Genomic DNA, 22329 nt, shown 5'->3' with positions numbered 1-22329 from the left:
ACAGACATAAATATGACAAGCTTGAGATTATACATCAGCCTCCCAAAGTTGATCTTACTTAAAAGGGTTGTCTATTAATATTTCTGGTCTGTTCTGAATTTAATGGAAGCGGAGCCTGCAGCTACAATGCATGACCAGTGGATAATGGCATGGAGCCATCCATTCTCTTTGTTCTGATGGGCCCAAACAGCTGATTGTGGAGGCAGAGTTTCATCCACCAGTCAGACCTTGGTGGTCAATCTTATGGACAGGCCAAAAGTATAAGATCTGTTACAACCCCTTCAAGGCATTGTATCCAATTTGTAGATTTCACAAAGATTTAATAGTAATAATTGACAGTGAAATTATTGTGCCATGTACTCTCAGCATTGTATTTACCACCATGTTTGTAAGTAATCATTTAAAGTAAACCACATGGTTGTTAGAACCAGAAAATGAGTTACAAATACCACGGTATTGGGTCTGTGTACCCCTGTCCTATCACTGTGTCCATCCTATCTAGTAAAAAAAAAGTCACTTTTGAAGGCACAGACTAGCAAAGGCAAAATTTATTTCAACTGTACATAACAAGTGCATTCTCTCTGACTTTGTTTTTTTTTCAAGTTCTGAGAACGCAAATACTTCAATGTCATACTGAACCACAAGGCATATTTATACTGTACAATACAACATTCAGAAATACATCTGTATTTTAATTTGTAGTCTTAAGATGGCAATGTCCCACCAGACATGGCTTTTCTCTTCTGTAGAGGAGATGCACAGAAAATTACTCACACCATTGAACACTGGGTAATGTGCTTTTCCGGAGATACAGAAACACTGAACATAGAGATGGGCACTACATAATGCACATAAATACAGTGCAACAGTTCATGTCATGAAGGTGGAAAAGGAATGAGGACGTGTTAACTTCTAGTTTGGATCCAATGCCCTTATTAATCATATATAGTTATGTACACGGATAAATGTATATTTATATATGTATATATGTTACAGAATTGCATAAACAATAAAGTGTTCACTTGACTCACAAAAATAGAATAGAATATTGACTAATATGTAATATTTCTTATTTTATGTTACTAAAGTAAATAACATAAAAGGGTTAATAATTCAGAACACTTCGAAATACTTAATTTTACACCTAAAACACTGAAAACTAACTGTATTCTGTTGGTTAGATTTCAAGTGCTCCAAATGCAGCAGGTCATGTACACAATGGATTTTGCCAAGGCAGATGTATGTCATACAAGTGCACTCATAACTGGGAACAAGAACTGTGGGCCATTACAATTTTCCTTTCTTTTTTTTTAGAAAAAAAAAGGAAAAGTTGGGAATCTATGAAGGTGTTGGTTTCTTTTGATCTCATTAGCATTTCCAGTCTAACGCATGCAATAGTTTAACGATCACATGTTTCACTGCAAACACAAATGGGTTCGGCCCGAGACACGTTCCTCTAGCGCTGCACTTGTAAAGGCAGCACTAGCGCAGTGTGACTGTACCCTTACACATTTACTTAAAGGTAAAATGGTAGGTTTAAGCTGTAAACACCAAGCACCAGCTCAGGGTGAGCTGGTGCCGGTGCTTAGTTTCGTTAGTGTTAAAACCGCGGTATCGCGGTTTTAACACTTTTTAAACTTTATAGCAGAAGCCGCTTCGGCGCTGCGCGCGACCGTGCGCGCGCAACGACTGCGGCATTTCCTGTGTAGGCGCGCGCACGATCGTGCGCACGCAGCGCTGAAGCAGTTTATGCTATAAAGTTTAAAAAGTGTTAAAACCGCGATACCGCGGTTTTAACACTAACGAAACTAAGCACCGGCACCAGCTCACCCTGAGCTGGTGCTCGGTGTTTACAGCTTAAACCTACCATTTGAAATGGTAGGTTTCCTTTAATGGGGTGTTCCAGCCACTGAAATGAAAAATCAACAGGATAGGGGATTACTTGCTGGATCCCGAATGAACAGAGCAGCTGGTCACACATTCAACATTTATTCAGCTCTATGACGATGATGGACATAGCCAATGACTACACACAGTCATCTCAGTAAGTTCCACAAACAGTGAATGGAGCTTGGTCTCAGAGTTATATAAGAGAGTATAGTGTAGCTGAGTTTGACTTTATTAGTGGTAGACTTCCTTTGAAGAACAAAATGAACTGAGCAGAATAATATATACCGTAGTTTATATTACAAAAGATTTGAATGATTTTAAATTAAACAAAATAACATTGTGCACATGGAGAGGTTTGTGAAATCACACTAAAATGCTGCCTGGAGATAGAACAACATTGTTAACAGGTATCTTCTAAACTATAGGTGACCTGTACAGTGAAAAGAAAAAAGGAACATTTCAAAATTAAACAGCAGAATTCTCAAAATCCAAATATACCGTAATAACCCTTCACTTTGCAAATTTTGAAGGGGCTGTCCAGGAATAAAAAAAATTACAAATTCTTGGGGGGAGGATGGAAGCTTTGAATAAAATGAAACCTGTTGTGCTTTTTTCCCCTCCCAAGAGCCAGCTGTAGCTTCCCAAACACAGCCGCCTGCCTGCTCCCTTCTGAAACTTCTGCTGTATCAGTAGAGCAACAGGCAGAGATCCGGCATTGACAAGTTTTGCTGAGGTTGAACAGGACGAAAGGGGAGTAAAAGAGATAAGATTTTTTTTTTTTTTACTCCCGGACAACCCCTTTTAATTTTTCACACTGCATTTTTCCATTGTGCTATTTTGTGAGGTCCATATTTAATGGAAGACTGAAAAAATTGCTCATCATTGGGGTCTTCTTCCACAGCTTCGATTAACAGCGTAACATGCTATTCTTTTTATCAAAACAGACAGATCCAGTACTATATAAAAAGGAAGCCATATTAGTGGTCAGTAAATGCGGCTCTATAGGTTAGCTTAATGGATGTGCTAGGGTTGCCCCAGATGCACTGGTAAAGCCTAAAATATTAGAAAATTAGATAAACCCCTTCATGTGTTTTCATTTTAATCTGCAGCACAGAGATATGTTTTGTAAGTGAATACATTTCCTTAGTAGAGCTTAAAGGGAACCTGTCGTCAGGAGCCCTTTTCTGGCTCCCGGTGTCCCCATAGAGAACAGTGTACACATTGTCAAAGATTTTTTTATAGTAAAACTGGCTTTTTCCGAAAAAAGATAAATTAGTTCAAAGCTTATCTTTCTATATGCAGAGCTGTATCTTTAGTCCCATCAGTGTGGCCACTGAGGAGAGTTTACCCCCCTCCCACTGTTGGTAAACCGTTCCATAATTCATCAATTTCAAGTAAAAAAAAAAAAAAAAAAAAAAAAAAAAAAACACTCCCTTGTGCTCTACATCACCTCCACCCAGTAGCTTCCCACCTTAGAACGTCATACATTTCTGCCCCATTCCTCACTGGCCACTCCTATGGGACTACGGACAAACTCTGTATACAGAAAGATTAACTTTGATCTTCCATATCTTTTTTTCAGAACAAAAAGACAGTTTTACTTAGAGAATACTGTACACATTGCCAAAGATTTTTAAGGGCACATGGGAGAGCCAGAAAAAGGGCTCCTGGTGACAGGTTCCCTTTAAAATGCATGGTAACAAAGAACAGAGGCCTATACCCTCAACTAAAAACAGAAATAACTTCTCATTTCTCAGAAAATACGTGGGCAAAGCTTCATAGGGTGGAGCTGCTAAATTCATCTGCCGAGTCGCAGGTAACACTTGTAAGTGCATATTGCTGACAGACTGATTTTTCTGTGAACCCCCCCCTCTCCGCCCCCCCATAAAACACATGTGCTATGGCATATCCATTAATGTCCGTGGACACAAATGATGCACAACCATTGTACATTAGTTATCCTGTGCATCCGTTTCCCTATTTCAGGGTTGAGAAAAACCCATGTCTTTTTTGGAAAGCGCATGAAAAAAAAATTTATCTTTTTTTATTTACATTGGTGTCTATGGATCAGTCACATCACATCACAACATATGACACACACACAAAAAAAAAGAAGAAGATGTATGACTAAAACTGCATCTGTTTTTGTAAATTTGTTGTGTTACAGCATAAAAAGATATGCGAGCCTAATTTGGGCCTTATTAGTACATACTAGATTTTTATTCCTGGATAAGTAGTAACTAGAAGTCACTGGCATGGAAAAAAAAAGCCTGCATTTGACGTCCAAGTCTCAAATTAGTGGCACCTTATCAAATAGACAAAATCAAACTTTATTGTTCTAAGGCCCCTTTCACACTTGTGTTTTTGATGCAGAAGTTCTGCAACTCACATTGCACTTTGTCCCATTGTTTTCAACGGGCTTGTTCTTATTTGAATTTTTTTTCCAAGTGCGTACATGCATTTTTTTTCATGCCCGCCAAATTTCGCAGCATGCTCTGCTTTTCATGCACATTTTTCACGCCCCATTCAAGTCTGTGAGCATTGCAAGTGCAGTGCGTTTTAAATAGATGGGTTGCTAGGTGATGTGAAAAAATAGGCAGGAAGTGGCGTGTGGGTACCAATTAAAGAATCCAGTGATTTGAAATAAGTGCAAAAAAAGAAAACGCACCAAAAAAAAGCAGTAAAAACAAAATGACACATGCATGGAAAACATTAATAACTCTGACCAAAACACTGGCATAAACTTCATTTTTTCACGCATTGCACTTTGATGTGATTTGCAACGCAAGTGTGAAAAAGGCCTAAGAATTTTTGGATACCCCTGAACTTGTGGAAATTGTATTTTATAGAAAGAATTACAGTAATGGGGGAATTTCTCAAGACCCTCCCTGTCTGCGGACAGTGGGGGAGATTCATCAAAAGTGTCAGAGAGCAAACCTGTTCTAGTTGCTCATAGCTTTCATCTTCCCATAGCAGTTTATAAAATGAAATCTAAGCCATAATTGGTTGCCATTAGCAACTAAAACAGTCTTGCCATCATACACTTTTGATAACTCAGGCCCAAAGTGTCGATATACCAACAGGGGGCGCTGCAGAATTCAGCTATATCCCTATGTGCATGCGACTCTTCCATGCCTCGTATGCCGGAAAACTGGTGGCCAGTGCATGATAAATGCCCCCAATGTGTTTTTTATGAAAAATATCTTTACTAAAGACTGGACTGTCATCAATGCAGTAAAATCATTTAACAAAATCCTTGATTTTTTGCTATGGTTCCTTCTGAAACCATTTAAAACTTAAATAAGTTTAGGATTTTTTTATTTTATAAAAAATTATTAGCAAATCATATTTGAAAGAACACAGACATACGTTACATGTTTTTTTTTTTTTTTTTTTGCATAGTTCTTAATCACACATTCTTGTAGAAATGCTGCAGAACGGGGTTACACTTTTTGTAAATGCTTTGCCATGAAATAACAAGAAGTTTAGCTTTACAGTATGTCTTGCTGTAAAAGCAGGGTACCGGGGGTCCTGCTACAGTCAGGGCCGTGAGGTGGAGGGCGTGGCTAAGAGATATGAAAAAGATCTTTAAACCATTTCGATGTTCAATTTCCACATGGACGCAAAAAGTAGTAGCGGAAAGGATAAGATCAGGAGATGCATGGCTGGGATATTTTTATTTTGTACCCATTTTCTACATGCAGTTTTCATTTAAAAAATAAAACGAAAAAAAAAAAATCTACATTTTTTGGTGGATACAATTGTAAATGTATTGTCATCAAGGTCTATAACTTCAATTACACAAAGCTAGATTCAGAAACTAACATCAGATTGTAAAACGCTGCCAGTGCTTCAGTACTTAACATACTGCGCTTTTTTACATTCGAGCCGATGTAGGCGGTTTTTTGTTTCTTTAATGAAATGAGACAACTGTATGTTGCCTAAAGACTTTAGTTAACAGAAAAAAGGGAAGAAAGTCTGGTACCATAAGAATAAATGAGCACCACTTTTCTCCTACAGTTTCCTTTTTTTTAATTTGCACTTTTTTGCCATAAAACCGTTATGTTCTTCCTGGTCTCCATTTGATTGTAATTTTATTGTGGGTTAATTACAATATTTTCAGTTTAAAACGACTGAAAACTAAAATTTTAAAAATACCCTTAAAGTGCAAAAAAAAAAAAACCTAAAAAAAAAAAAAACAGCACCAAGCATTGCCTTGAATTACTAAGGCGTGTTGTTTCACCAGTAAGAGATCATAACTTTCATGTGTTGTAAACTAGACCTTGTATCACATCATGAAATGGAAACATGGAAGTGGAAAAGTAGTCACATGATACAGCTTTAAGATTTGTTCACTGTCAGTGCCAGAAATAATTCCGGTGGTCTTAAGACAGATATTTCAGTGTGAAAAATGGTGATGTGTAATGAAAAATTTGCAGTGCTTGCTCCAGTGCAAAGTAACATTATATAAACCCAACCCTGGAATCAAATTAAGACTGACAAAGGAGTGGGCTACTTTACTTCAAGTTGTTTTTCATGTGTGGAGGGCAGGGTGTTGGGTAAATTACCAATATACATTTATTATATACAGTTGGCCCAGTTATCAAAGGTGTCTAATTAAGCTTTCTTGTTAATCCTGGTTCTTATGACAACCCAACATTTTTAAAATCCATAGTAAAATATATTTGGATTGGCGCACTTGGTTGAAAAACCTTAGTGAGTATTATTAATGTCGCTGGTATCTTTAGAAAGGTAACCTGCATCCAAACTACCAAGTGGTTGCCACAAAGGGACCACGTATAAACATATAATTCAGATACCTGCGCCACAGATAAGTATACAAGGAACACCGATATGTCACATGAAGCACCAGTAAACTGCATAAAACTACAATCAGTGACTTTGGTACTGTAAGATTCTAGTTTTATGCAGTTTACTGGTGCTTCATGTGACATATCGGTGTGCCTTGTATACTTATCTGTGGAGCAGGCATCTGAATTATATGTTTATATTTTTAAAATGCAATTGTCACAGAGACCAAAAAAATTTTGTCCGAGGTTAAAATGATAAAATATACAATTCCGTCTTGCATTCAAATTCAAGTTAAGAACAAACCTACAGAATGTATCGAGGACTGCCAGTATAAGTGCCTCCATTTTATGGACAAGAATGGCAGCTGATGATGTAATACATTTCTGAACCAGGGGCTTAACGTCATAATAAAGCAGTGCAGATCTTTAAGTAGATGTATATTGGTAAAATACTTTATAATCCTACCCCCCACTTTTTACAGAAAACAGTGTAAAGTGGCCAACCCCAAGGTATTAGACCACGCATTTACATGCATAAATGGGAGACAATGGAGAATGTATTCCACTGTATGCACATGCAATAGTTTACGCCCCGGTTTTCCACAAAAAGTACAAGTTAGGAGTTTCCCTTGTATTTCATGTCCATTTGATGTATACACATCATAGGAGTGGGGCCTTAGGTTGAGGTCAACAGTGAGACATACTGTCCAGACCTTAGTATCACTGCAGCACTAGAGCAACTTCCAACAGCTAGTTATCAACATGAACAAGGACTGAGGAGCACCCATAGGTAACACTGATCTACACAGTAGGAAGATAAAATTGTGTAACAAACTAATAGCAGCTTCTTTATGATACTTCGATAAAGACTGTTTCCCACCACATAAACAAATCATACTGACAGAATATGCCATAAATGTACATAGTGGGAAGGCCTCTTTGATACCCTCAGATATGCATGAGAAACAGTTAAAATAATAGAAATAAATAAAATAAACATAAAACGGAAAATATTTAGAATACTGTAAATACATACAGGCACATTAAAATAGAACACAAAACAAATAGTGACATTTTAAATTCTGGCATATTAGTTACTTATTTCTTCAGTCACATGATGCATTGCCTTCATACTGAGTTGTGCAAACTCATCCTGCTAGTCATGTGCTAGGACTTCCCTCAGAACCATCTTACCGTATTTTGATAACCAAATTAATTTAGGAGTTATTTCTATACAAAATTATATATTCACAAAAGGTCCTCACAAACTGTACGGTTTAGGGTATCCATATTACAAAAAATACACAAAATTATCACTTCAAAAAGAAACATCAACGACAGAATTACTGCCAGTTTTAAAAAAAATCCTCACATTCTTACATAAAACTACGCTAGGAACGTACTGCAAGCATTTCAAGAGTGTGAGGTATATTACCAATATACATTTTACCTTTGTTGATAGATTATTTTTCCCTTTAGCAGAAAAAGGAACCTGGATCAATTTATATATACAAAGTAGTGCCAGAAACTACCCCAGTTCTTATAATAATCACATTAAAGACAGAGAACACAAGTAAACATCTAAGAAAAAAGTAGGTTGTGGTATAACAAGCATTTTGTTAAGAAAAAAAAGTTTAGAAGTGCATTAGTTCTGGTGAGAGATATATGAGCAACAGCTCTTACGAGAAGTAGACCCCATTCTGTAACTATGGGCTGTCCATATACTGTCATAGTCAGAGTCTTCGGAGAGGTCTGAAGGCTCCATACGTGAAAGACTACTGCGACGACCCAAGGAGTCTAGACTTGATTGGTCATCATCAGCCAAGACGTGATTATGCATCAGGTCAGTGCCTTGCCATGCTAAGGATAATGTATGGATGAAATGAAATGGCAAAGATGGGAGGAATGAACAAAGGAAAAGGTGGAGGAGGAGAACAGGACAGGAAAAGCCACAACCAAAATCATAACATGAAACAAAACAAAAAGCAAAAAAAAGGGTGATGGGAAGAGAGGGAAAAAGAAAATATTGTTAAAAAGTAGACCAAAGCTTTGCAGATTTCATTAGTTAGTTGATCATGAGATAAGACTATGCAGCCAGAGATAGACATAACTACTGTTAGCTGTAACTGCTTTTAGTGATCCTACAGTGACAACACTCTGGGGACACTCTAAAATTATATCAACATTACTAATAAAGAAAAGTTAGGTGAGAACTGAACATCTACACTAAAAGTGTCACCAAAATTTTTTTACTGTAAGACTGTGTCAACGCGGGAATAATTTAGCAAGAGGAAAGGGAAGGGTTGGGCCATATCACTAGGCTATGCCATAACATTCAGACTGGAGACTGTTTTGCCCCTGACAAATCTGGAGAACAAAGCGATAAAGTTCCCTTCCACATTTTACCAGCATAGAGGTACTTCCAGCCACCCACCATGCACACGTGCGCGCGGCACCGTACCAATCCGTACCTGGGAGAAAGATAGGACATGCCCCATCTTTCTCCGTAATACGACGCTGTGCTCCATATATGGAGAGGGGCGGGGGTGAGCCTCTCCCGGGCGCCGAAGTGTGCCCACCGTGCTACGGTAGGGCAGGCACATAGTTGTGTGAATGTAGGCCAAGGCTACATTCCCACAAAGACAGCAAGACGTGTGCTCTCCTGGCCGTAGCCTGGGTGAGCACACTTTGGCGCGTGGCAGAGGAGGAGGAGTGACCCCTTTACTCTTGATAGAAGATAGTGGTGTGCCATACACACTGGAAAAAAAATAGAACACGTTCTATCTTTTTTTTGTATATACAGCCGCAAGCTTGTAACCGTATAAACATCCCCGCAACGGTCGTGTGAATGAAGCCCAAGCAGTTAATACCTGTTGAGCACTTGACTTAGAAAGTCGCTCTACCGTCTTAGGGGGAATATATACAGCCGCAAGCTTGTAACCGTATAAACATCCCCGCGACGGTCTTGTGAATGAAGCCCAAGCAGTTAATACCGGTTGAGCACTTGGCTTAGAAAGTCGCTCTACCGTATTAAGGGGAATATATACAGCCGCAAGCTTGCGTCCATATATATGTCCCCAAAACTGTTGTGTGAATGAAGCCTAAGTTGTGAATACCTGTCGAGCACTTGGTTTAGAAAGTCGCTGTGCAGCAATGCATGACTTGGAGAGGGTTGCTGCCACCCTGGTTAGTATAAACTAATGCGTAACAGGCTTTTATTAGGTTACATGCACCACGTTTTCTTCATATGCTCAGCGTATTTACAGATATATACTGGCAAACAAATTCTTAATGTCATATTATGGAAAACACTGCTTGCTACGCCTTTCCATCCTACTTTCTTCCAGCCAAATCACATATTCATTGCTTAGCAGGAGGAAGGTCCCAGTGTTGTCACTGTCCATATAAGGACAGTGACATCCTTGGAGGAAACACTCCGAATAGCCAATCACTGGCTGCTGCAGATGTTCATTCCTCCTGCCCAAAGTATTCTTACCAAAAAATGCTGTTCTAACCAGATTTAGAAAAAAGGTCTATGAAAATACCCCTAAGCATTGTGAAGTGGCCTCAACAGCTGTATCACATTGTGGATTTTCATCTTTCCATGCCAATATCTATTCAAACAAAAGCGCAAGCCCAGATGACCCCTGTAGTAACCTGCACAGGTTTCCCTTATTTTAATGAATGGTGTATTTGTATTGTCATCAGTTGTTAAAATCCCAGGCTACTCTCCATTTGCCATGCTTTTTGTCACCATGGGGAACTGTATAAGACAGCTAGACAAAAGGAGGCTTGTTGGGAGGGGCTGTAGTAGAGGAGTACAAGGCAATAGCATCTTGGTGATGTCACAAGCATGTGACCAGCCCAACAATTTTCAACAATAGCAATCTTTATTAGAACTAACACAAGACCTCAAAAACATAAAAACACTTAAAAGGTGCAATGAAGCACACTGTATACGACTCGGTGAGGTAAGTACAATATAGTCAACCTCACAAACCCGCTCTGGCTGTTAGAAATGTACATGGTGTTTAACAAATTTTGTAAAAAAAAAAAAAAAAAGTTAACAAGCAATACAAGAGTATAATAAACAAGTGAAGCAACCCTCACTATATAACCTGTCAAAAGCCTATGTCAAATTCTTATGTAAACAAACTTTGACTTCTTCCTCAGATGAAGTCACATTTAGTGACGTAACGCAGGGGGTGGGAGGGGGTGATTACCTAGGCCACCTGGCTGTACTTTGTGTATCTTACCCTCCTGTTACACCCTGCCTGTGCTTGGACCTACTTACCCTGTGACATAGGCTTCTGATAGGTTATATAGTGAGAGTTGCTTCACTTGTTTATTATGCTCTTGTATTGCTTGTTGACTTTTGTTTACAAAATTTGTTTACATAAACACCATGTAAATTTCTAACAGCCAGTGGGGGTTTGTGAGGTTTACTATATTGTACTCACCTAACCGTGTCGTTATATTTGTTCTAATAAAGATTGCTATAATTGACAATTTCTTGGCTGGTATGACATTCTCTTTCTTTCTCGCTATATGTATTATTATAGTGTCTATGGCCTAAATATAACATCACTGGTGGTGCAGGACTCCACTTTTTTGTATATGTACAAGCATGTGACTCATCACATGCTTCAAAAAGTCCAATTACAAACATGCTGTCCTGATTCATATGAGTGTCCTGAGTGTTCGGGCCTCTCTGTCCTTACCTGATGTCACAACCAGTAAGTGTCACCCACTTCAGGAATAGCTTATTATGATTTTCTAAGAAATAATGATAGATAAACCAGGCTATGTCTCAGGCTAGAAAGGGAGTTAGTAGTGTGATACAGGTACCATTGGAATTTTAGTCAAAGGCTCTCTCCAGCTGTGCTAAGCCTATTTTTATCAGTAATTTTTAAGTAATGGCATATCCTAGCAATATACAACCACGAGAGCCCCTATAAATTGCAATTGATAATATACCCAAGTTACAAACAGCAACCGCTTAGAATGAGTAGAATAAAGATAACACAAGACACTGTAGATTAGCAACTTTACTAATAACATGGTAACCTCCACTGTGTAGGCAGAATAAAGTTTGAATTCTACTAAATGTATTAATGTGGCAAATATGTCAGCGTGTACTACATGGTTGAGAAAACTATTTTGTATAGAAATAGTGTATTACATTAGCATTAAAGACAGATGCAATAGTCTGGAGGACATATTTAAGCCTCACGCAAGGTGCAAAGGCACAGACCATGAAGAAAGAAAGCAAAATGGAAAAGCTTTATATAAATATGATTGTATCAAGACCAGATATAAAGCAATCAGTCACTAAAATTATGTATCATCTGCAAAGCATATGGGAAAAGCTGCTCGATTGTGGTATATAAGCAGATCAGCAGGAAATAGTAACAGAAAGATAGCTTTCTGTTTACTGCAAAGTTATGAAGAAACTGGCAGGAAATCTGCAGTTCCTCGATACAGATTGCTTACCTGCTGTAAAACAGTACAGAAAAGCAAACACATCCAACCTACCAGCCATGAAATATAAACACATGCATTTAAAAAGCTGATAGAAGAATCAATTCATTCATATTACTACATCAGGGGCAATGCTAGACGTATGTTCACATAGTAGGATTGTAGCTCAACGTATTACAGCTGCAAATACAGAGGTCACTAATTTGAGATTAGCTTCGGTTCACACATATTTGTCCTACCACGCTTTCCACAAAACGGAGGCAAAACTGGATATGGTCAGAAAGCTAATTAGAGGTATTAGACAAAATGCTCACTTCAACTACTTAGTAGAAATCTGACCAAACAAAGACTGCCTATGACGACTAAAAAATAAACTGTGTGTACCCTGCTCCAGGCACTGAGACATGCCACTTATCTATGCACTGAACTGCTTCATTGATTGGCCATAGCAGGTGCAGTGACCAACACAGAGCTCAATAAATACATTTTTTGCCTTTTTTTGCTTACCCCCAAGATTTTTTTTGCTCAGGAGACCGGACAAGTATGTCCAGAGTGCTTATAACTACAGTGCAACCCTACAAAAAGCTATTTTGACTTATTGGGAAGTGGTAGTCTCTATACATGGCTTTCACAAAACTAACGGAGGGGGAAATACACGCCAACTACGCCAAGTGCCTGCTCTAGTCTCGATATATTGTGTGGATGCAGCCGATTGCTGTAGGTGCATTATAATAATCTGATAGTGAGGACCTATCACAAGGATGTAGCATCACTGTCTAATTTTTGCCTGTTCTTTTAAGAAGGAAGGTAAGTTGGCACAATTATTGGTTTATATTACCTAGAGGCCACAGCACATTCAATACAATTATACTTACAGTTATTCATCTTTATTCAATAGAAATTAACAAATACAACATTTAGTATTTTACAAATATCGTACATTAAAGAGTGTTTGTTTATTATAATAACAAATAATGCACAGATTTTTAGCAGAGTAAGAAAAAATCAATGAAAAAGGTGGAAAAGCACACTTACTGGAATTTAATGTTTGACGTGTTTTGGCACTTGTACAGTAAGCCTCAATAACTTTTAATATCTGGGCATCTTCCTCTAATGCTGCTGTGCCTACAAAAAATTAAAGATGTTTAAAAAAGAAGCTTGAAGGCAATGATTGTGTTGAAAGTTCTGAAAGCTAGTAAGCATCTTTTACCCCAACAGCACCTTTAGGTACGGTAATAAATATACTAACATTCTCTCTTACCTGTAAGAAAAGGCCTCCAAAGTTGTAGACAAAAAGTGTCTCTTCTCAGCTAACTTGCATAAGAAGAGTCAGGTTGAGAGGCTCGTTCTATTTTACATAAAACTTGCTTTTGTAACATAATAAAGCTAAGAATCTAATTTTTCAGATCGCATCAGGCTTGTGGTTTTGTATGGTACAGAAATATTGATGCATGTAGGGAAAAAATAGTTGGTAATGTGCTGCTAAAGATCCAGTTCCCACCTATTTCACTACCTATATCTCCTGTTCTTAAAGGGGTATTCCGGGAATATGAACATCTGACACAAAAATCCATGATGATATAAATAAATGAATACAACAATTCCCTAATGTCATTAGTAACAAAGCAGAGCTTAAATAGTTTGATTTTATGATTTACAAATTTTATGGCCTCTCTAAAGTAGGTGGAGTTATCACCAAGATGGCCGCCACTGGAAACTAAAAGTTCCATGATCCTTTAGTTCTCAGTAACTCCTCCTACCTCTTATGCTCTGCTCCCAGTGATGATAAAACAGACTTTCTTGCTCTGTTACCATAGTAATGATGTGTAACTGCCATCACCACAACACTGGCCATACTGGATTCACTGCAACCAACTGACTACAGCCAAACTTAGTGGTGATCACATGACCCTGCCCAGGAAGGTTCAGCACATGTGATGTGGACATGTGACCAGCGGCCATCTTCTGTCCTGTGTCTGCTCTGCAACAGACCGCGCGGAGGAAATTAACGGACTGATTAAAGGGCCAGCAGCATTTTAATTCTTCATTACAGTCTATGTCACCAGCATTTTTCTGCTAAGGGGAGCAAAATTTTAAATAACAACTAATTACACATTAGCTTATATTTTAAGGACCCATGTGTATATGAATTATGCTTTTCCTGGAATACCCCTTTAAATTCACAGAACCTATAGCCTGGTGTTTTTTTGAAAGATAACATCCTAACCTTAAATTTACCCAAAAAGCACAGTGCTAAGAAGCCAGACCGAGGAGCCCTAGCAGTCATGTTCCTCGTCCAGCCCAACTCATTTCAGGCAAAAAGTGACCGATTTTTTTAAAATTAAATAAATGGGTAACATGCAACATAAAAGAAAGAATTATAGAAAGGACATTCCATACCCTACCTAAGGTAGTGTTAATACAAGTGTGTAAAGGCAGATGACAGGTTCCCTTTAAGAGACCCTTATTAGCTTTCTGAACTATTCTGTGTACTAGATATGCTTCTAATCACCAACAAAATGTCAACTATTCAGAGCCATCTTTCATTTTAATTGCTCCACTCATATGTTACTCCTCTTAGAAATGAATGAATATATCAGGGTATTATTAGTTAAGGGAACATTCATGCACAATTTAATACTGTTAAAATGAGTGCTTACATAACTCTAAATATAGGAATGGCAAAATCTATTTATTATATTTATTTATGAATTTCCAGGTGGAATAAAAAAAGGATTGTGACAAATACAAACCACTGTAAATAAAGCTCTATAATTGTTATTTCATAGAGAATGATATTTCCTCAAAAACACTAGATTAGACAGCGGACAAACTTCATAGAGTCTGCCCAGCTGGAATGCAATCAATTTCCATCACACAATCTAAAAGTTTTTAATGATGTAATGTATTGTATGAATCACTGCCTATTTATATACCCAGGTAAACATGTAATATGGGTCTTGCAAGAAAACACATTAAAAGGAGTTGTACTTACTTTTTCTCAGTGCAAACTCTTCATCTGATGGTTTTCGTTCTGGCTTGCGCTTGGGTAGTAATTTTTTCATAGTTTTCGGGCTCTTACTGAGGTCCTATTAACGAAATTTTAAAATTTGATTAAATCGCCAAAACAATACAAGGAAATTCTAAGCTTCATAGGACTTTTCAGGAGAAAACAAACCTAAATCACCACCCTGGTTTACATGTTTGTGAATGCAATGGGATTATCAAAAAAAAAAAAAAAAAGAAAAAAAAGGTTTTTGGTTGAAGTCTCAGCTAATAATTTAAATTTCATCTTCTTATAACATAATTAATGAGTGACCTGATTAACCCAGTGATATTCTATGGTCACCAATCCCATTACTAGGAAAACTCTCATATTGAACATGCAATCTGCAGATTCAACATTTCAGTATGTCACTTACTTATAATTTGAGTCTAGTGAGAGGACTTGTTAAGGAAAGAAAGAACTGCCCACTGGACTCGTACACCTAGAATCATCACATATTTCAACAACTGAAGGACAAGTTCTACATAATCTTCTCTCATAAAACTTTTGAAAAAAACGCTACTTGTGACTGAATCTACATGCTTAATCCAACTGGTTCACTTTAAGTAAAAAGGAAGGGAGTAAGAGAACCCCAGCCAGGGCTGAACTTGCAATCCAAAACACAAGGATCCCTTAGTCAAGTCTAGATATATTTTCATTTAAAATCATTTTACAAGTGAAGACTCCAAGTGGTAAACAAGCACAAAAAGGTAGTGTGTCTATTTAGGAACAAATACACTAAAACTACATCTATAAAGGAAAAAAGGCAGGAGAGAAGTGGAATGTGGATACTAAAGAGGAAGGGAACTTGACACCCTTTGTTTACCATAACTGGAAAACAAGTTGTCAGAGGGAACAGTCCACTACCGTGATGGTAATGCATAGTGTGCAGATCTGCTCTGCATGCCATTCTAATAGACATATAGGGGCTTACCCCTTACCTTAAGAATACAAGACATCCTCTAATAAGGAGTGAAAAAAGCAAAAACAAAAATGTTAAAATGATTTGAATATTTACAATTTTATGATAAATATAAAGTAAACAGCCTTGAAAGGGGCATAAATTAATGCTGTACGAAGCAAAACAGAAATGAGGCACCTCCTCTTATAGTCTAAACTGGAACGTTGCCTTACCTCTTTGTAACACAGTGCTGCAGAAGGCCGAAGAGGAGGAGCAGGACGCAAGCAACTCAAGCTCCATGGCTTTGAGGTTTTAGGTGGCTCTAATGGACTCCAGTTGATGCTGTGTGGTGTCCCATGGTGTGAAAGATGCGGTAGTGTGTGATAGGCAGGTGTGTGAGGAGCTGGCTTGCAGTCTGAATGCTTGCTTGATGGAGTCACTGGATGTGAAGGAAGCTAAAGATAAAGTAAGACACTATGTTTGATAATGTAATGAAATATGACCCCAATACTTTTATCACTGCAAAAATACAACACATCTCTATTCCCGGAAAATGCTACAGATCTGTTTTTTTTACTGAAATTGCTTCATAACAACTATATAATATCTACATTAAGTATACAAATGGAAGCCAAACTGCTTCACCTTAGGAAATACATTTACCATTATATCTCTAAGTATTATGGAAATCAACTTTTATTACGAGGATATGTAAATGTAACCTTTACCTATGAATTAAACATTCTTCTCACATAATAAAGTTGAAGCTCGGCCAGAAATGTATTTGCTGAAGGGAAAGAAGTATTTGCAAGGCTGCCTAACGCGTTTTGAAGAAACCACAAGCCTCAATTTCAGCGGGGAATTCTATTCAAGCATCCATTCATCCATTCAAGCAGCATTCATCCCAAATAAATGTAACAGGATCAGAATTCTTTGTTTCACACAAAAAAATATTCTAATGTGAAAGAGTTATGAATGCATTAAAAAATAATCCCTGCTAGAACGTCACAGGATAAACTGGACATTTTAACCAGCACTTCCTAGTCTATTATAAACTTAAATACGCTACCCCCTTATTAAAGGGGTTGTTAAACACTTTTGAAAATTGTGCAGGAAGGCTACGAAGACAAGTTTAAAAAAAAAGAAAAAAAAGAAAGAAAGCTGTACTCGCCCTCCTCAGTCGTTCCCAGTGTCCCGCACCGCCGTCTCACTGATCCGTGCCCCAGTTGGTTTGCAGTGGCACGGAAGCTCTTCCCTCCGGCAATGCCCAACCTTCCCCATATCTCAGTGCATGATACAGCACCAGAAGCCGAACTCAGTGGAGCTTACGTGCCGTTGTAAACAAACAGGAGCACAGACTAGGGGGACGGCAGCGCTTGACACTGGGAGTGATGAAGGAGGAAAAAGCAACTTTTTTTTTTTTTTTTTTAATCTGTTGTTTTATACTTTCATAATTTATGAGCACTGTTACCTATCAAAACGATTTTGAGATTATTTAACAAAAAAATTAAACCGCCAGAATTTACCAAGATAATGAAGTACAATTTTTTGAAATATTTGTCATTATCGTGTTTTCAGGCAGATAGTTTTACAACCTAAGTTAGTTGCCAAATAACATCTATTTTCCGTATTTTCAAGGAGATTTCAGAATTGACTTTTTGGGACTTATTACGGTTTTTAATGAAATTTGAAATATATATTAGAAAGCCCCTATATATCACTCCATATTCAAATCTGCACCCCTCGAACTATCAAACATTTTTTTTTGAATATTGTTAACCCCATGAGATCTTCATAGTAATTAAATGAAAATGGAGGGAAAATTTAGAACGGTTCAATTTTGTCTGGAAAATGTTAATTTGTTCTCTTTTTCTTTTGGAAATGTGTAAATTTTAGGAATAGTGGCGTAACAACATCTGTAAGCAGCTGCTACGGGGCCCATCATGCTCAGGGGCCGGGGATAGCAGAACCACAATGTCATTATCCCGGGCCATCTCTATCTGCTGAAGCCTAAAGCACAGCAGTAACTTTCTGCAATTTAATGGGGCCCGCCTACTTGTCTGCCCGCTCACACACTCAAACCACCTCCAACTCAGCTGGCCTCCCTCTCTCCTGGCTGACCTCACATCTGGACCGGCCAGACCACATCGGCAACCATCCGCGCTCCGACGCCCCCCCCCCCCCTCGGGCACAGGTGTCCGACACAAAAATTTGTATCCTGGTACATGACACATTTGTACTTTTAGCCATGTTTGAGATTTTACTGGAATAAAGAAATCTTTGTGCATCTTCAAATATCCTGAAGCGCTGGTATTGTTCATTTGTTGTGGAGTTTCTACCTGGAGTCTGTGGGGTCTACTGTTGTTCCATGAGCTGGGAGTGAAACAGGCTGGAAGGTGAGCTGGAATTCGGGACTTTGCATGGGGAATATGCTGTAGGAGTTTATGTGGTGTGTATGTATATGCTCTATATGTGTGTTTTTGGTGTATATACTGTATGTATGTGTGTGTATTTGCTTTATGTATGTGTATATGGTGTTTGTATACTGCGTGCATCTGTATATACGGTGAGTGTATACTGTATGTATAAGTATATACTATTTGCATGTATATAATGCATATGTGCTATACATTATGTGTGTATAAAGGTATGGATGTGTACATACTGTATAATGTACTAGTTAGTATATACTGTATGTATTAGTGTTTAAATGTATACATGAGCACATAAATGCGTGCCTATAAGGGTATACATGTATGTATATGTGTGTGAGTATATAAACACGAGTATGAATGTAGAACTTTATTTTTGTGTATATAATATAAATGTGTATATTTATGAGTGTGTGCATGGATATAAGTAAACGTATGTGATTGTATAATCGAGTCTGTTCAAATATAGAATTTTTTTTATTTTTATTTTTTATGGGGAAGGAGGCCCCATGCAGAAACCTGCTATGGGGCCCAATCTCTCATAGTTAAAAATCATTATTAGTGAGTTTTAATCGGGCATGCTTTTGTTTTATTATAAGGGTCATTACAGATGTGGCAATACTACATGTGTGGGGTTTGTATGGCGATTTTCACTTTTATTGTATATGTACCGTAAGTGTAATGTGTAAGGGGGCTTTTTGATCAATTTACTCATTTTTATTTTAATTTAAAACCTTTTTTTTTTTTTTTTTTTACTTGTCCTACTACGGGAAATGAACAATCAATCGTTCGATTGTTTGTTCATTCTAATACACTGCAGGATATGAGCACTGTCAGCCTATGCTGTTGTATAGGCCAACACACTGCCTATGAGTTCCTGCGCTGACACCCCACAATTCCAGATGCCGGCTGAAAGCTGAAATGGCATCAGCTCAGCATCAAATTGGACACCAACTTCAAATTGAACAACGTTCGTTAATCGCATACAGGTTATATTGACATACATACAATATATATACAATATAATATATAATACATACAATATACATACATACATACAATATATATTCCGGCGTATAAGACGACTTTTGAAGACTGAAAAATCTTCTGTCTGGGGTCGTCTTATACGCCGGTAATTGACCGCCCGCCGTGTATTCCCGTCGGCGGTCGGGTCCCTCTCCATAGCCGGTAAGTCTTTGCTGCATATTATATATATATATGACCTGCAGAAAAATCTGTTCGAAAATCCACAGCACAAATCCACATGCTATGGATTTAAAATCCACATCACAAGTCAATTTCCAGTGTAGATTCAGGGTATTAAACCCCAAGTCAGTCTGGGACCCATAATAGGATAGGTAGCGCTGGAAATGCCTAAAGCTCAGTATTAAATAACAGTTTTGATTTTAGTAATGCTTTTTAGATCGATTATTTTAAGCACAAAAGAAAAATGCAATGCATTGAAGGATGTCGAGCATGCAACCATACACTAGTTGGTAAATGTGTCTTACAGTGTGACAGGGCACAGAATGAGGCTTAATTGTGGGGGTGCTCATAGAGGTGAATTTTGTCTGTTTATGTAGATGGTCAACCCATTCCTGCAGATCCTGCTGGTTATTACATGACACTGTTATCCGTTCAATCATGTTGCCTAGAAAGCAAGTGAAAACATTTTATCAGCTTAACTTGTATAAATGGTCATTTACATGATATTCATATTTACCAAAAATAATGAAATGACTATTATTATTACCTGCTTGCATGTACATAGTAACTAGTCTAGCAATTTCTTAAACTTGTATGAACCCGATGCCATTCCTATTTAAGTATCGAAAGATCACACCTTGTTCATATGTTTGGGTCATCAGGATGCATCCTTCAGACTTAGGCGGTGGCACACGTGGCATTTTGAACCCGGTTTTGGGCCGTTTTTAAGCAGTCCGTTAAAAAAAAATGCATGCATTTTTGACCGATTTTATCTTATCTAAAACGGGTCAAAAACGGATGCGTTTTAAAAAACGCACGCGTTTCTAACGGACTGCTTGAAACCGGCCCAAAAACGGGTTCAAAACATCATGTGCGTCACCAGCCTTAGAAAAAACCCCAGTTAAGTTACCTCCCCACCTTGTTCACATCTAACAAAACTGGTGCCAATCAATTGTGCTACTCAAATTTTTGTTTGTGCTGCTTTTGTTCAGAAGATATTAACTTGTAAAGGTTAAAAGTTCAAGATTTGAGGGGGCCAAACTTTCAATTTCATTACCATTCATGCTTTATTTTCAGTTTACATTTTGTTGTTGCTTTTACTATGTAGATATGTGTAATGTGCATCAAGAAATAAAATTACCAGAAATTTCATAAGCGTTTTTGTGATTCTCATTGTCTTCTAGCTTTGTGATGCAAGTTCCCGTCAGTGGAAGCTTTCCCTGAACATAAAAAACATATGACAATCAATACCTCATAAACAATACAGTGCATTTAACTCCTTAAAGAGAACCCGTCAGGCACATTAACCCCCTAAACTAAATATATTTTTATAAACTGCCATTAGAAAGCATTGCCTCTATCCCTTCATTGTCCCCTTACATGCCTGTAATGCTAAGCAAAGAGTTCCTAAAGCTGTATGCAAAGAGCCAGAGAGAGGTCAAATGAGTCATTATCATATTCAAGGTGTCCAGCTTATTCATGAGTGGGAAGCCACACCCCCAGTGCTTGACTAACAGCCTGTACAATGATGTGAGGTATAATGGTGTAATGTCTCCTCCATGTGCTTCCTAGTGCTGGCGTCCCCTGCAGCCTGTGTGTGTATAGGAGAGATATAACAACAGCTCCAGGCAGCCATGTTATAGCAGAACATGTCAGGTACTTGTGTAGCTGATGTCTGTGTCTCACACATGTGTGCTTTATCTGCTGACATGCTCTCCCTCCTATTACAGACACTAGCAATGCTTTACTATACATTACACACAGACATGAGCTGGGGGAGTAGAGGGGAGGGGTAACATCAATGCCTCTGACCATGTGACCAGCCTCATTTACATAATAAAGAAAAGATGATTTTATAATGATTAATGTATGAATTGACTAGATAAAGGCTGGGATGGGATCCTTGTGAGCTGCTCCAACAGGCAATGGTGACAGAAATAGTGACAGCGACCCAATGTCAGGTGTCGTTTAAAAGAAAACCAAACAATCATGAACCACAAGGATACACACAAGTTTCAATGCTGTATCAATACTACTGTCAGGACTTGGTTCAGTTTGGTAGGATCTATCATATCTCCATAACTGAAAATAATTACGACTTTGTGAATGAAAACAAGTATTTATTGCACAATTTATTCTTAAATTACATCACAAAATATTATCTGACTAAAAATACCCCATTAAAAAGGATCTAAAAACACAAAGCAAAACAACGCGGACAGTGTGACCAGGTCAGGCAACATGGCGAGTGGTGGGTATTAATTTGGTCCCATAATGTTTATTAGGTAAGCAATATTGTGATGATGCACAGGCATGTGATTAGACTTTTGATATTATTGATTGAGTGATTTTGATATGCTGTACCGCATCGCTTATCTGTTTTGTGGAACCTTAGGCGCTGGTAAAAAGACTTTCAAAGTACTACGATGTAATTTCTTGTTTTATGTGTTGCCTCTCCATATATGTTCACACTGTCCGTGTTGTTTTGCTTTGTGTTTTTAGTATGGGGTATTAATGTCAGATAATATTTTGTGATGTAATTTAAGAATAAATTGTGCAATA

The 22329-nt window shown here is 37.9% G+C and overlaps 1 protein-coding gene across 5 annotated transcripts in view; it reads right to left on the bottom strand.

Annotated features, from left to right (window-relative positions):
* Positions 1–22329, bottom strand: part of ARHGEF7 (Rho guanine nucleotide exchange factor 7) — an 87474-nt gene that overhangs the window by 5406 nt on the left and 59739 nt on the right. For 2 of the 5 annotated variants that reach the window (XM_072135576.1, XM_072135581.1), the window contains exons 14-20: positions 20909–20987; positions 20073–20212; positions 16363–16584; positions 16170–16190; positions 15178–15271; positions 13218–13307; positions 8385–8561 (exon numbers count right to left, since the gene is read on the bottom strand). In XM_072135576.1, coding sequence (XP_071991677.1) covers positions 8385–8561; positions 13218–13307; positions 15178–15271; positions 16170–16190; positions 16363–16584; positions 20073–20212; positions 20909–20987 — 823 coding nt within the window. The remainder of the gene's footprint in view (positions 1–8384; positions 8562–13217; positions 13308–15177; positions 15272–16169; positions 16191–16362; positions 16585–20072; positions 20213–20908; positions 20988–22329) is intronic. The other 3 variants (XM_072135577.1, XM_072135579.1, XM_072135580.1) reach the window with 3 other exon arrangements.

Source organism: Engystomops pustulosus, chromosome 2 (genome assembly GCF_040894005.1).
Source record: "Engystomops pustulosus chromosome 2, aEngPut4.maternal, whole genome shotgun sequence".
NCBI lineage: Eukaryota > Metazoa > Chordata > Amphibia > Anura > Leptodactylidae > Engystomops > Engystomops pustulosus.
This window is presented reverse-complemented; position numbering and strand designations above follow the sequence as displayed.